Here is a 14,086-nt window from a genome sequence, read left to right as displayed (position 1 = left end):
AGAGCAAAGCTCACAGGCTCTGGCATCCAAACTCTTAGCAGGGCTTGGATTTGTTTCCTGATATCAAGAATATTTAGGACAAAAACACTCCAAAGGGTTCATTGAGCTTTAGGGTCTCATTTGGACTGAGAGGCCCAATGTGGTGCTGCACTGAGCTCCACCATGTGTCACTGTTACTGTCCCACCTGAGCACTCAGCCACTGTAGGGTTAAATTAAATGTACAAATGCTACAGAAAACTGTCCCCTTGGTGTTCATGGAGAGCAGGCTGGGCTGCTTTCGTCAAAGGCTCTCTGTAAGGTAAATTAGACTTTAAAAATGTAGGCTCAGAATCTTTTTTTTAAAAGTCAAAGAACGTTGAAAGCCTTCATGACTAAAGCTACCCAAAGACATGGCAGAGTGGCAGCGTGCCATGCTCTCATTGCTCACGGCAGCCTGGGCAGAGGGGAGGGACAGAGCAGGCCAGCAGGAAAATCAGGACAAATTTCAGGAGTACATTGGATAACTCTGCTCCTCTGCTCTGCAGTCAGTGCCCAGAGCAGTGGGAAATCACAGAGAGGGGTCTGAGACTCACCCACAACTCAGTGCAAAAGGCAACTCAGCCTCTTCCCAAGCTCTGCCTTTCCCAAAGCATGAGCTGGTGTTTGGGTGCAGTTGCTGGGAGCCCTGGCTTAGTCTTTGCCTAATTCCAGCACCAACTGTTCACTGGTCATCACCCTTCCATGGCAGCTGCTCCCCAGGCAGGGCTGGCTCTGTGCCAGCCTCATCCTGGGCTGGCTCTGCTCCCCTGGGCACTGGGGGCACTCATCTCTGCTGAGGTGATCTGCAGGGATTGCTGCTTTTCATCCCTGCCCAGACCCCCAACAGCCCCACCCTGGGCATCCCTGGCAGTGCTGCCCAACCCCTCCTGGAGCTCTGGCAGCCTCGGGGCTGTGCCCATTCCCTGGGGAGCCTGGGCAGTGCCAGCACCCTCTGGGGGCAGAACCTTGCCCTAAAATCCAACCTAAACCTGCCCTGGCACAGCTCCAGCCCTTCCCTGGGTGCTGTCCTGGTCACCAGTGAAGAGATCAGAGCTGTCCCTCTGCTGCCCCTTGGGAGGATGTCAGAGACCTCACTGAGGTCTCCCCTCAGTCTCCTCCAGCTGAACAAGACAAGGGCCCTCAGCTGCTCCTCCAGGTCCCTCCAGAGCCTTCCCCATCCTTGTGGTTTCCTCTGGATGCTCTCCAATGGCTAAATGTCTTTTTTATATTGTTGTGCCCAAAACTGCCCCAGCACTGGAGGTGAGGCCACCCCAGGCCAGGGCAGAGCAGGACAATGCCCTCCCTGGCCCAGGACAGGGATGTCCCTCAAGGCTCCAATGCCCTCCCTGGCCCAGGACAGGGATGTCCCTCAAGGCTCCAATGTCCTCCCTGCCCAGGACAGGGATGTCCCTCAAGGCTCTGGGGCACTGCTGATGTTCTGTAAAGCTGGTGGGGATGGAGTGATGATCCCTGTTGGAAGAGCCACCGTGTTTTCTCTTCCTCCTCCTCCCTGTGCCTCTCAGGGCTGGAGGGGCTGTGCTGTGCTGCCCACAGGCCTTCTCTGCTTCCCTGGGCTCTGCCAGCTCTGATCCCAAGGCATGGGAAATGCTGAGCTGTTCCCACACAGCTCTGAGCTGTTAGAGATCCACCATCAGAGCCTCCAGTGTGTGCCTCACTGATTATTTAGAGCTCCCCATTGATCTATACAATAAATAAGTATCATTATCCCATGGTAGAGATGGGGGAGGGCTGAGGGAGGAATGTCATTTCACTGGAGCCCCAGGAGCTGCCCTCCCAGGGCCTGGCTGCATCCATGCCCTCAGAACACATAATTCCTCCTCGAGTCATTCTGAGACTCCTTTGCCACTGGAATATGCAGGGTTTGATAAACAGGAGCACCAATAACCCACATGTGCAGAGAGGAGCTTGTAATGGATGATTCTGTGGCTGGCATCTCCTGTCAGCTCCTGAGAGGGATCTGATGACTCAGGCTGGAAATGGCTCTTTCCCTATTTGTGCCTCAAGGATGATTTCTGTGCATGAGAAGTGGAGTGTGACCCAGCACAGGGTAAACCACAGCTCCTGAGAAAAGGCACCATCCTAAACCCAAACCCTTGCCTGAGGCCTCCCCATGCACCCCTGTACACCCCACACTCAGGAGTTAATGGGGGAATATGGAACTCCTGGAGTGCTGCACACGTGGGATGGAGCTCTGAGATCAGGCCAGCTCCCCTCAGGAGCTTGTTTCCTCCTTGGGTGCCCTGTGCTGCTGGAGGGATCATCACTCCATCCCCACCAGCTTTACAGAACATCAGCAGTGCCCCAGAGCCATGAGGGACATCCCTGTCCTGGGCCAGGGAGGGCCCCAGAGCCATGAGGGACATCCCTGTCCTGGGCCAGGAGGGCATTGGAGCCATGAGGGACATCCCTGTCCTGGGCCAGGGAGGACATTGGAGCCATGAGGGACATCCCTGTCCTGGGCCAGGGAGAACATTGGAGCCATGAGGGACATCCCTGTCCTGGGCCAGGGCGGGCCCCAGAGCCATGAGGGACATCCCTGTCCTGGGCCAGGGAGGGCATTGGAGCCATGAGGGACATCCCTGTCCTGGGCAGGGAGGGCATTGGAGCCATGAGGGACATCCCTGTCCTGGCCAGGGAGAACATTGGAGCCATGAGGGACATCCCTGTCCTGGGCCAGGGAGGGCATTGGAGCCATGAGGGACATCCCTGTCCTGGGCCAGGGAGGACATTGGAGCCATGAGGGACATCCCTGTCCTGGGCCAGGGAGGGCATTGGAGCCATGAGGGACATCCCTGTCCTGGGCCAGGGAGAACATTGGAGCCTTGAGGGACATCCCTGTCCTGGGCCAGGGAGGGCATTGTCCTGCTCTGCCCTGGCCTGGGGTGGCCTCACCTCCAGTGCTGGGGCACTTTTGGGCACAACAATAGAAAAAAGACATTTAGCCATTGGAGAGCATCCAGAGGAAGCCATGAGGATGGGGAAGGCTCTGGAGGGCTCATTTCCTCCTTGGGTGCTGCTGAAACCTCTGAATGGCTTTTGGTGATGCCATTTTGCACTGGTGACTGCAGATTGCCCTCCTTGTCATTATTGTTCTTTTTCCCTTGAGTGTCCCAGGGGGGTTTGAGCTTTCCTCTCCCCAGGTACAAGGAGCTGTGCTCTGCACTAGTGGGGCAGAAAAAGGAGATGAAAACTGGCGAGCAGGAGAAGCAGTACAGAAGACAAGTAGGACTCAAAGAGCTACTGACCAGTGATTTACAGGTGCAATCCTTCCTGCAGGTGTCTAAATCCACTCCAAGAGGAGCATAATTCATTGTGGGAGCCATTCCCAGTGTCCAGGTTTTCCAATAAAGCTCAGCCTTGCTTTCCTCATGATGGCCACAAAGGAGACTCCTTTCCTTCCAAGCACAGTTACATGAAGTCACCTTCCCCCTTCCAGGAGGGGACAGTGCTGGGGGCAGAGGGGGTGGCACAGGCAGGTCCCAAGGCAGGGCCAGCCCCAAGCATGGCCACAAAACCCAGCACCCGGAGAGCAGAGCTGTGGGGGGCTTATGTAACATGTCAGAACTTTGCTTTGTGCTCCTGTCAAACCACTTTTTTTGGCTTCATCTTTTCCCTGTGAATCCTCAGTACAGATTACGTGAACAGACTGCAGAGCATTATTCAGAAGAGCTTAATTAACCTCAGCGAGGGGAAGAAAAGGAAATCGTAGAAGCTGTAGGGTAAAAAAAGATCATATTTAGACAAATAAGTGCAAATGACCCAGATGCATCAATTTCCTTTCGAGGCAGGCAGGCAGGCTGGGTGCTCTGCAGAGGCTGCAGGTCTGTGCTCCTGCTGCTCCTGCAATGGCCCCACAGTGCCCCAGGTCCTGCTCATCCCACTGCTCCCAGCCCTGCTCCATCCAGCTCCTCCTCTCACTCCATGCAGCTGCAGGAGCCCAGGAGAGCAGCTATTCCCTTGGCAGGATTCAGCACACTCAGATCATCTCTGATGGATGTTTGTCTAATCTTCTTTTGAAAATCCCCCAGGAATGCTGTCCCAAGACTTCCCTATTTTGTCTGTTCTAGGGTTTAACTACTCTTCTAGATAAAAACATTTTTTTTTCTCAAGTTTCTAATCCTGTTCTCCCTTGTGGTAAATTAAGCCAAGCCACAATCAAAATGGAGAATAACTGATCACCAGCCTCCTTAAAAGAGGAGTAGCTGGAATACCAACAGCACATTCCTCTTTAGTTATGGCCTTTCTACATTAAACAGCTCCATTTCTTTGGCCTTTCCCCACTGATAAGGTTTTGAGAGTCTTTTTTGGGGTTTCTGTATTTTCTTGGTCTTGGCTGATTTAACTACAAGAAATAATCTTGTATGAAATTCAGAACTGGCCAGTGCAGAGCAGCCCATGGTCACCCTGGCTGAGCCATGGGCAGGATAATACACAGGACCAAAGGAACAGAGCCAGCCTGTGAACAAAGTTATATCCTAGAGATGAATAATGTCTTCATTTCTCACATTCTAACTCTCTCATTTATCCCTGGATAACTGTTGGAGCCCTGGATGCTGAGAATTTTAAACTTTCTGGGCTGAAAGGCACAGACCCCCAAGAGAACACTGCATTCAACCTGAGGCTGTGGAGAAGGCTTCCAAAATTGATTGATAGCACTGGGATTGTGGGTGTGGAGTTTGAATAGAAGCATGTAATGTCACAGGGCGGAAAACTTAGAGTTGAAGGGTTTAGAATATAGCAATATATATCAGGCAAGATGGAGGTTTTAGGGTGGTGGCTAGTTGTTCTTCTCCACCTTCTTCTCCACCTTCTTCTCCATGGGTTTGGGTGGTTTTGTGCAATTGGATCAAAAAGTCTGCACTGCAGGACATGAGTGATTAGTTATTGGGTTAAAAGTGAAAATAATTTAGGTGTCATTTCTTAATTGGATAGTTTAGCCTTAAAAGAGAGAAAGACAGTTAGCAATTTTGTAGCTTGTTAGTAGAATGCTGTAGAACTCAGAGTTGTAGGATGTGATATAGTTAAGAAATAATAAACATCTGAGTCTGAACAGCAAACACCGACCTTGACAGAGGCAGAAGAGTTAAAGAATTGACATTTGGTGGTGCCCTGTGTGAGGATTGAAGTGAGGACCTTCAGAGATAAGCAGGAGCAGGAGCAGCATTGCTGTCCTCACAAAGCCAGAGCTCCTCTCAGCTTCTGCAGCAGATAAATCTCCATTTTTGTGCACGGATCTGCTTTGTCCTCCTGCCATGCAGTGCTTACACCAGGCTGGTGGAACAATCCATTTCCCTCCTCAGCCTCACAGTGCTTTCCTTAATCTCATCTTTTCTTTGGCTCCATGGAGATGCTGGGAAAAGCACAGAACTGTGCTGGGCAGAGTGGTGTGAGGAGCAGCAGGTTGAGCACTGCACCTGGCAGAGCCCACCAGCAGCATCCCTTCATGGCCTCTGTGCTCTCTCCATTTCCTCTTGTCCATGTGCATAAAAAGTTCCTCAAAACAAGGGTTTGGCCTTGTTTGCTGTCTGCTATTGGCTGATGAGTACCTGCATTTTCTTGAGCTCAGTTACACTGCAAGGTGTTTGGAGAGGGCCATGCTTCACTAAGGAGCTGAGTAGTGTCTTTTATTGTTTAAAAGCTGTGATAAAATAGCCATGGATCAAATAATTATTGTGCTTCCCATATTATGGGTGTTAAAATTTAGTCAGTTGAAAAATAATATCCATTCACTGAGTGTTGTCAAGAAGAAGGGAGAATGATAATAGGAAATGCCGAGCACATTAAAAATGCAAATATCCAGTTACAGTTGTTAATCTGTGGACTGAACTTTCTGGAACCAGCTGTGGACAAAGTCTTCCATGTCCAGGCACGTGCTTCTCATGAGATGTTTGTGTGGGGAATAAAGTCTCTTATAAATTCTGGGTACCAGTGTGGAGTTCGTGGCCACAAGTGAGGAATGGTTCTTCTTCTAGGAAGGCATTGGGAGAAAAGATAATTAATTTCTTCTGGAGTCATTATTGAATTCCTTCTCCCAGTGACAGTGGAAGTGGCAGACAGGAGCTTTGTGCTGTTGTTGTGTCCCTTCTCAGCTCAAGGCCAGACCTCGGTGTTTCCTCCTCTGCAGCTGAGCTGCTGCTTCCCCCCTCCTGCATTTCCCCAGCAAAAACCTGTGGGGCCATTTCATCTCCAGAGGCACTTGGAGGATTCCATTATCTCCTCACTGCTCCTTCAGGAGCTCCTGGGCAGCACCTTTATCTTCACATCCAGTGCTCAGCAGCTCAGGAGCCTCCCTGGAGACAGGGCAGCTCCTGCTGCATCCCAGGAGGAGAAATGTGTGGACCAGCTCAGTCAGACATGTCCAAACCTATGGACTGTGTCCTCTGGAAGCACAAAGCTGGTAAAGCATTCCCTTGGCAGTAGCTGTTAAAAATAGCTCATAATGTTTTCTGAGTCAAAATTGGGGAGATAAGATGGGGAAAATGTGTTTAGTGTGTGTAGAAGGAAAGAATGCAGTTTATTTATTTATTTATTTATTTATTATTTATATTCAAAAACCTTAAACTCTAAGGTTTCCACCCTGTGATATAACACACTTCTATTCAAACTCCACACCCACAATCCCAGTGCTATCAATCAATTTTGGAAGCCTTGCCCACAGCCTCAGGTCAAATGTAATACTCTTGTGGGTCTGTGCCTTTCAGCCCAGAAAGTTTAAAATTCTCAGCATCCAGGGTTCCAACAGTTCCAATTTATCCAGGAATAAATGATAGAGTTAGGATGAGAGAAATGAAGAAATTATTGATCTCTAGGATTAGAGATTAGTTCACAAGTTTGTTCACAGGCTGGCTCTGTTCCTTTGGTCCTGTTGGTTATCCTGCCCAGGCAGTGCACAGAGCCTGAGATTTTCAGAGCTTGTGACTGGTGATTCTTGAATACTTTATGAACAAATCTCTCCACAATCATGAAGATTGCCTGGGAAGGTGCACTGGATCCATCCTCACAGGAGTGTGGTCTGTTGGGGCTGGTTCTGGAAGTTCCCAGCAGCACTGGGGAGGGGAGCAGCTGCTGTGCAGCTGATGTAAGGAGCTCATCTTGCTGCTGAGAGCTTTGCCATCAGGTGTTTTTGAGAAGGTGGTGCAGATAAATGCTCTCTATGAGAACAAGCCCTGTTAGACACTGTGTGGCATTGACTGATTGATCAGCTCCCTGTGCCTCTTGCAGCCTTTCCACAGCACCGAGGGAAAGAAACAATTGCCTAAGTTAGGATGAGACTGAAATGATTTTCGGTTGCCTATTCAGCCTGAAATACCTTTTTCTTATGTTTTGGACTATCACTATTTCAGGCCTATAACAGAGGAAGGTTTTTGTACAAGATATTTGTTAATGGAATTCCTCCCCGCCTGCCCAGAGCATTCCAGAAGAAGGAGTCAGGATTTAAAGCCTGTGAGCTTCTGGCCATTCTTGTGATAGTTAATACTGTCTGGCAGATTCATGAGAAGTTTGCTAAATCATTATGATGTGGAGTTTATTTTCCAAGATTAATTTGTTTAAAATAATACCTACTGCTTATCTTGAAAAAGCCTCACTGCTAAATATTATTTCAATAAATAAATGTTGTATATTGCCTTCATTTTTCCTCTCAAATGAATCCTTTGACATAGCATTTATCTTTAGGGCACTCTGAAAAATCCAAAGCTGTTTAGGTTAAATTGATTTAATATACCTAAATATTAAGATACTTTTGAGAGTGGTTAGAGGAAGTAAATCTTCATTGTTTTGCTGAATTTGGTTTTAAATAAATTGAATCACCTTGTGTGGCCATGACTAGAGAATTAACATTCTGTTTTCTGATGATCATCTTCTGTTATCTGAGATAACAGGGACAGGCTGTGTGGGGCCAATGGGGAATTTGCTTTTCCCTTCCCAATGCAGAGAAATGAGCTGTTGCTGAAAAACAGGGAATACCCAACTGAGAAAGGAGGTGAGTGTGAACAGGTTTGGTTGAAAAGGTTATAACTACCAAGGAGAGAAAAAGAAAAAAAAAAAACTAAGCTGGATCAAGAGGTTACATCCAGGGTGGGATGAGACCAGAGGTAGGTTGGGAGTGCTGTGAGCTGGGAATCAGGGTGGGTTCTCAGCAGTGAGCTGGGTGTGAATGGGAGATGGGCCCCAAGGAGAAGGGGCAGAGAGCAGTCCCAAATGGGAGAGGGAATGTGTGTGGAAAACAGATCTGGACTGTGCTGCCAGAGCAGTGATGGCTCCAGGTGTGTGTGCACAGCCTGCTGGGCCCCTGCCAGGCCTGGGCCTCACATTTCTTACCCTGTGGAGCAGAACCTCCCATGTGGAAATGCTGGAACATGGCAGCTACTCAGAGACATTTCTTTGTGCCTACAAACTGAATTTTGGAGCTCAGGGATGTGTGTTTTGTTCCTCTCTGCCTATGGTCTGCCCTCTTTGGCCAACAAGAGATGTGTTCACAGAGGTGAGGCTGGAAGAACCTGACCAGGTTTCACCATCCCTTCTTTCTTTTCCTCAGCTTTTCCAGGAATTGAAGAATCTGACCAGGTTTCACCATCCCTTCTTTCTTTTCCTCAGCTTTTCCAGGAACTGAAGGACCTGACCAGGTTTCACCCCATCATTTCTTTCTCTCCCTCAGCTCTTCAAGGAACTGAAGGATCTGACCAGGTTTCACCATCACTTCTTTCTCTCCCTCAGCTCTCCCAGGAATTCCCTGCTGAGCTCAGGCTCTCCATGAGGTCTCACCACAATCCCTGTCTCCTTTTCCCTGCGCAGGATCTGATCCGAAGGGATATCCTGTATTACAAAGGGCGCATAGACATGGATAAATATGAAGTGGTGGATATAGAAGATGGGAGAGATGATGACTTCAATGTCAGCATGAAGAATGCCTTCAAACTGCATAACAAGGAGACTGAGGAAATGCACTTATTCTTTGCCAAGAAACTGGAGGAGAAGTTACGATGGCTTAGAGCTTTCAGAGAAGAAAGGAAGATGGTAAAAGAAGATGAAAAGATAGGTGAGGAATGTGGAAATGAATCTGGAAGGAGGTTGTTGGTAGTGTTTAATTCAGCCCCAATGTGTGGAGGAGCCCATATTTTCTTTGTGGTAGAATTACAGTTTAACCTTGTTGGAATGTCTTTGGTTGCTCTCCTAGTCACAAATAGGTCTCTTTCCAGCTCAGTTACTGTTCTTTTTGGCCCTCAATAAACAAATTCTGCCCATAGCTCAAGCCTGGAGCTCTGTGGGTGTGTGGGAGAGGGAAGTCTCTGGCCATCCACCTCAGGGTCTCCTGGCTGCACCCTCCTGCTCTGGTTGGGGATGTTTCATGCAGAGGGAGGCAGCAAAATCAGTGACAGCCCTTCCCTTGCACCAGCCCCTAAACTGACTGTGAGCAGTGTCAGTCCACGCTCAGTTTGTTGCTCAGTTCTAAAGCACTGGGCATATTTATGACACTATATAAATAAAAATGTCTCTAATCTTACTTTTCATCCAGCCCCTGCACAAGTGAGATTAGAAGGAGGCCAAGGAAGAGTTGATTTTCAGTAGAACACCCAGAGCATTCCGTGTTTGCAAACAGGGCAGAGCATCCCCCTCCCCAAAAGGAAGTGAGGCTTTGTGAGCAACCTTCTGAATTGTGTTTGCCGTGTTCCCTTTTCCAGGCTTTGAAATTTCTGAGAATCAAAAGCGGCAAGCGGCAATGACAGTAAAGAAAGTCAGTAAGCAAAAAGGTAACCGGCAACACGCTCTGTGCCTGGTGATGTGAGGGTGGAGCGGGCTGGGCTGAATCCTGCTGGGCTGGGATCCAGCGTCCCCTCAACTTCCCCTCCCTTCTCTTTTTATATCAAATACCGTTTGTGCTTTGTATCCTTCCTTAATGTATCTGTGGGCCAAATTAATCTCTGGTCGAAGGTGGTTGAAAGCCAGTGGAACTGCACCAGAGATGAATTTGATCTCGTGTCTCCAGTCTGATGTCCAGAAGCTGTCCTTGGGGGCAGAAATCTATCTCAGTTGTTTATCTCAGGCTGAAATGGGAGTGAGTGCGGAGGTGTGTAGAGGTTCTGCTAATTCCCAAAGTCTCCCATTAGCAAAAAAAAAAAAAGAAAAAAAATTGCTAAAATGCTGGAACTGGGGAGGGAGTACCCCTTTCCTGCTGCTGGAAAGGAAAGGGACACTCTTGTTTCCTGGGGCTGCCTGTAACTTTTTTAAGACAGCACAGTAGCATCAACGCTAGGAAATAAAGAATTTTAGTAAAGACACTGTACCTCTGGAATGTCAGATTCATTTCCCCAGCCAGGCAGGCTGCAGCCAGCTGAGCAGTGCCCTGCCTGGTGTTAGGCAGAGCCTCAACTGGCCAAAGCCAGCTTAATTCTCTCTTGCAATAACTCTTGCAGCTACAGGTTTTGAAATACTCAACACAGAGGGAAGGTCAGAGAGTTCATTCCTCAAGTTCTCCAAAGCTTCACACAGTCTTGGATGTATTGATTTGTTACCAAAGTACCATAGCACAAGTAGGCCTACAAGTGGGTTTTGAGAGAGCTCCTCAAGGCTTGGCTCAGGTCAGGTGCAGGCAGGTTGGTCCCCGCTCTGTGCAGATGTTTTGGGGGGTTTTGCAGAAGCTGAAGGAGCTCTTTGCTTTCTGCCTCACCTGTGTGTTGTCTACTGGCTTTGCTGGTCCAGGAGTGGTTTGCCAGGCCAGCTGTGAACTCCTTGGTTTGCTGTGTCTCTCCATTGTCATCAGTCTTCTCCTCTCTACTAACTTCTTCTGTTGTCTCCTGAGATGTTCTCTAAAAACTCTCCTGGCCAGATGTTCTAAGCTCAGAGTGTGCACACCCAGAGCAGGCCCAGGTGCCTCACAGTGTCCCCGTGCCCCTGCCACAGCCCCTCAGCACCTGCATGTCTGTCCCTCAGCACGGGAGCATCCACAGGGCTCGTGGAGCTGCACCATGAGAGAGCCTGACTTGCATGACTGCCATGACAAAACCAGGTTCAATTATTGCTGCTGTTCAGTTCATTATATTATTAATTAATAGAGGTATTAATTAATAATTGTACTGCTCAGCCAGTAAGTGACACAGTTGGGAGGTGCCTGAGCATGCCTGCCAGTATTCCCACGTAAATTACTGGACTTGCATCCTGACAAATACAATCTGCCTGACAGGACTTGTGTCTTACACAGCAATTGCTCTCTGTCTGCTCTCTTTGTCTTTCTCTCTCTTTCTCTCTGAGATGGAAAAGGAGGGGTTGTTATCTTGGGCTTCTCGGACTATGAAATTCATTAGCTCCTAAAACAGCAGTCAGCATTTCTGTGGTGAAGAACGAGCTTAGGCTGTGGCACTTGCAGTTCTGTTTATGGGATTAAGTCCTCGAGCCAGACAGTTCAGTCCCACCCCAGCCCTGAGTTAAGCACAGCCTGGTTGGTTTTAGGATGTGAAATCTGAAAAACAACAAATAGGGTCATTAGAAATGTAGCTCTGTATGCTTTGCCCTACACTGTGGTGATCATAGCCCAGTCTCAGGTTGATTAAATTAAATATTGACACTGAGAACTCTTAGTTTTGTTACTCTGTGGTTTGTCCTGTGCCCAAGACCCAACAAAAGGCACAAGGCTGCCAGAGCAGGGAGCTGCTGGCACTGCTCAGAAGAGGGAGGTAGGAGGAAACTCCTGAGAGGTGGCTTTTGGTGACTGATTTTTTAAATCTTGCCCCATGCATTTTACAGATGTTGACAATGTTTTATTGCGCCAAGACCTGGGCAGCACTTGGGGCTGCAGGTGTGCCTGTGCCAGGGGCTGCTGCTGCTGCCTCTGCCCTCCTGCAGCACCTTGGGAAGGGGCTTGGAGCTGCTTTTGGAGCATCAGATATACCTGAAAAGCAAGGAAGCCCTTCAGAAGGAGAATAGGTCACTGAATTCAATCCAAGTATTTATTTATTTAAATGCAGGATGGTCTCAGTGGCTGCAGCAGGGCTTGACAGCTGGAGGTGCTGCCAGCCCAGCTCCTGTGTCACAGGATGACTATTACAGACTTGTTCCTAGATTATCTCACTTGTTCCCTGCACCTCTTAAATGGGAAACTATGGTAATTCCCCTGTCACAGAACACTTAAGGAAGAGAGAAAAGCCATGAAGGAGGTGAAATGGAAAATGCAATCAACTTTGTTAGAGGTGAAGCAGAAAAACATTTTTCAAATAGTATAAACTGCTGCTTATTTCATGCACTGTTGTACCACACCTCCCAGAAGTATTGCTCTGGAGATGGCTGGCATGTGTTTGAGAAGGAGGCATTTAAACCTCTGCTGGCTGCAGCAGGAGAGGGGGAGAGCAGCTGAGAGCAGCAGAAGAAACCTTAAAACTCTGCTTTTTAAACTACCAGGACCTTTATCCAGGTGATTAAGTGAGGGCACTCTCTGAGTATTTTCAGAAGTGGTTGATGCCCAGCTGAGGGTGCTGTGTGGGGCAGCAGCCCCCTCGTGGCTCCCAGGTGTGCCCAGCAATGTGTGCAGGGCCAGGCTCCCTGCCAGACCCACTTAAGGATGGGCAGAATGCCAGGATTTGCACTCCTTATTGGATTGGGCAGGACATAACAATATTAGACCAGGTGCCTTAAGACAGCATTAAACCAATTTTTGGCCTTCTTGAAGTCCATTAGACAGCCAGGGGATGGGTAGTGCTGGCCCTGCACCTCAGTGACAGAGAAAAGGGCTGGTTGCTGCTGTTTGCCTTTTGCATTGATTGTTCAGGGTTTTGCCTCTTGGTTCTGCCCTTCAGTGGCAGTGTGGGAGCTGGCCACAGAATTCAGTCTGGTGTCTCCTAGAAATAGTGAAGTGATGGGAGAAATTGATTTGTTTTATCTTAGAAAAACCACCAAAGGCCCTCCCTGGAGCCCTTGGCAGGCAGCAGCCAGGCAGGAGGGCAGGTTCTGTGCAGAGCCTGGATCCCACTGAGGGACAGGGCAGCACAAGGGTGGCACTGGCCTCTTCTGCCAGCACCATGCTTGTGGAAGGAGCAGAAACTGCCTGGAGAATGGATCCCTTGTGGATCTCCAGTCCTTTCTTAACGTTACAAAGCTTAATCCAGGGTCATTTTTCCATTTCTGAGCATTTGAAGCTCGTGGAGTGCCTCTCTCCACGAGGGGCCTCTGTTCCCTGGCCACTTGTGATCCCTGCTCCAAGGGTTGGTGTTTGCAGCCTGCAGGAACACTCAGTCCCTCTCTGATCCCCAGCTCTGTCCACACCTGGCCCCTTTCAGGACAGCCTGTCCACAGAAGGGATGATGGTTCATATTCCCAGCAGCTGCCAGCCAGTGGTGTCAGGGAATTAGAGATCCTTCCAGGAAGGAGACTCCATTCTTAAAGCACCATTGCCCACCTCTGGAAAAGGAAATGTTTGTTGAGATTTAAATAAGTGACCTTAATGTGAGCTGGGGGTGTTTCCCACCTCAGGAGAGCTCTTGAGTACACCCAGCTCCTCTCCCTGCCCTGTGCACCCTTCCCCCAGGAGATGCCTTCAGCCCTGACAGGTCTTTGGGATGAGGGAAGCAGAGATTCAGTCAGCATCACCTGAGATGCTGCCCCTAAACCTGCCCGTGAACACTCAGCCCTGCAAACCCAGCAGGGGTTAAATCATCAGCCAGCATGAGCTGCCTTGGCCTGTCACCAGGCACCTCTGAATCACTGGATTTTCCTGTTAATTTATTCCTTTCTGATCACTAGAGCTCACAGCCAACTCTGTCAGAAAAACCCTGACCCAGACATGCAACAGCTTCTCTGGCTTCCCACATTTCTGCACTTCTGCTCCCCCGGCAGGGCTGACCAGGGTCCCTCCTGTGCTTCTCTCGGCTGTTTAATCCCATTTTATTGCATCTCCCTTGCTGAGGAGATTGACGTGGCCCTGCCTTGTTTCCCCATCGATTCACACGTGTAGGCACAGCCTCGGGGGATTGCAAGAGCCTGAGCAACCCAACCCAACTGCTTGAAAACAAAGAGGGGCATTTGCATTTTCGGATAATCAGGGTCACTTCCCTATTTACG

At 49.1% G+C, this 14,086-nt stretch overlaps 1 protein-coding gene across 13 annotated transcripts in view; it reads left to right on the top strand.

Moving 5' to 3' along the window:
* Positions 1-14,086, top strand: part of ARHGEF9 (Cdc42 guanine nucleotide exchange factor 9) — a 179,611-nt gene that overhangs the window by 149,380 nt on the left and 16,145 nt on the right. For all 13 annotated transcript variants that reach the window (XM_071442758.1, XM_071442770.1, XM_071442759.1 and 10 more), the window contains exons 8-9: positions 8,834-9,077; positions 9,721-9,789. In XM_071442758.1, the coding sequence (XP_071298859.1) occupies positions 8,834-9,077; positions 9,721-9,789 (313 nt within the window). The remainder of the gene's footprint in view (positions 1-8,833; positions 9,078-9,720; positions 9,790-14,086) is intronic.

The sequence above is a fragment of the Agelaius tricolor genome, unplaced genomic scaffold (assembly GCF_023055355.1).
Source record: "Agelaius tricolor isolate 1412-34295 unplaced genomic scaffold, bAgeTri1.0.p SCAF_17, whole genome shotgun sequence".
NCBI lineage: Eukaryota > Metazoa > Chordata > Aves > Passeriformes > Icteridae > Agelaius > Agelaius tricolor.
The sequence above is the reverse complement of the archived record's forward strand: the minus strand, read 5'-3'. Positions and strand labels throughout refer to the sequence as shown.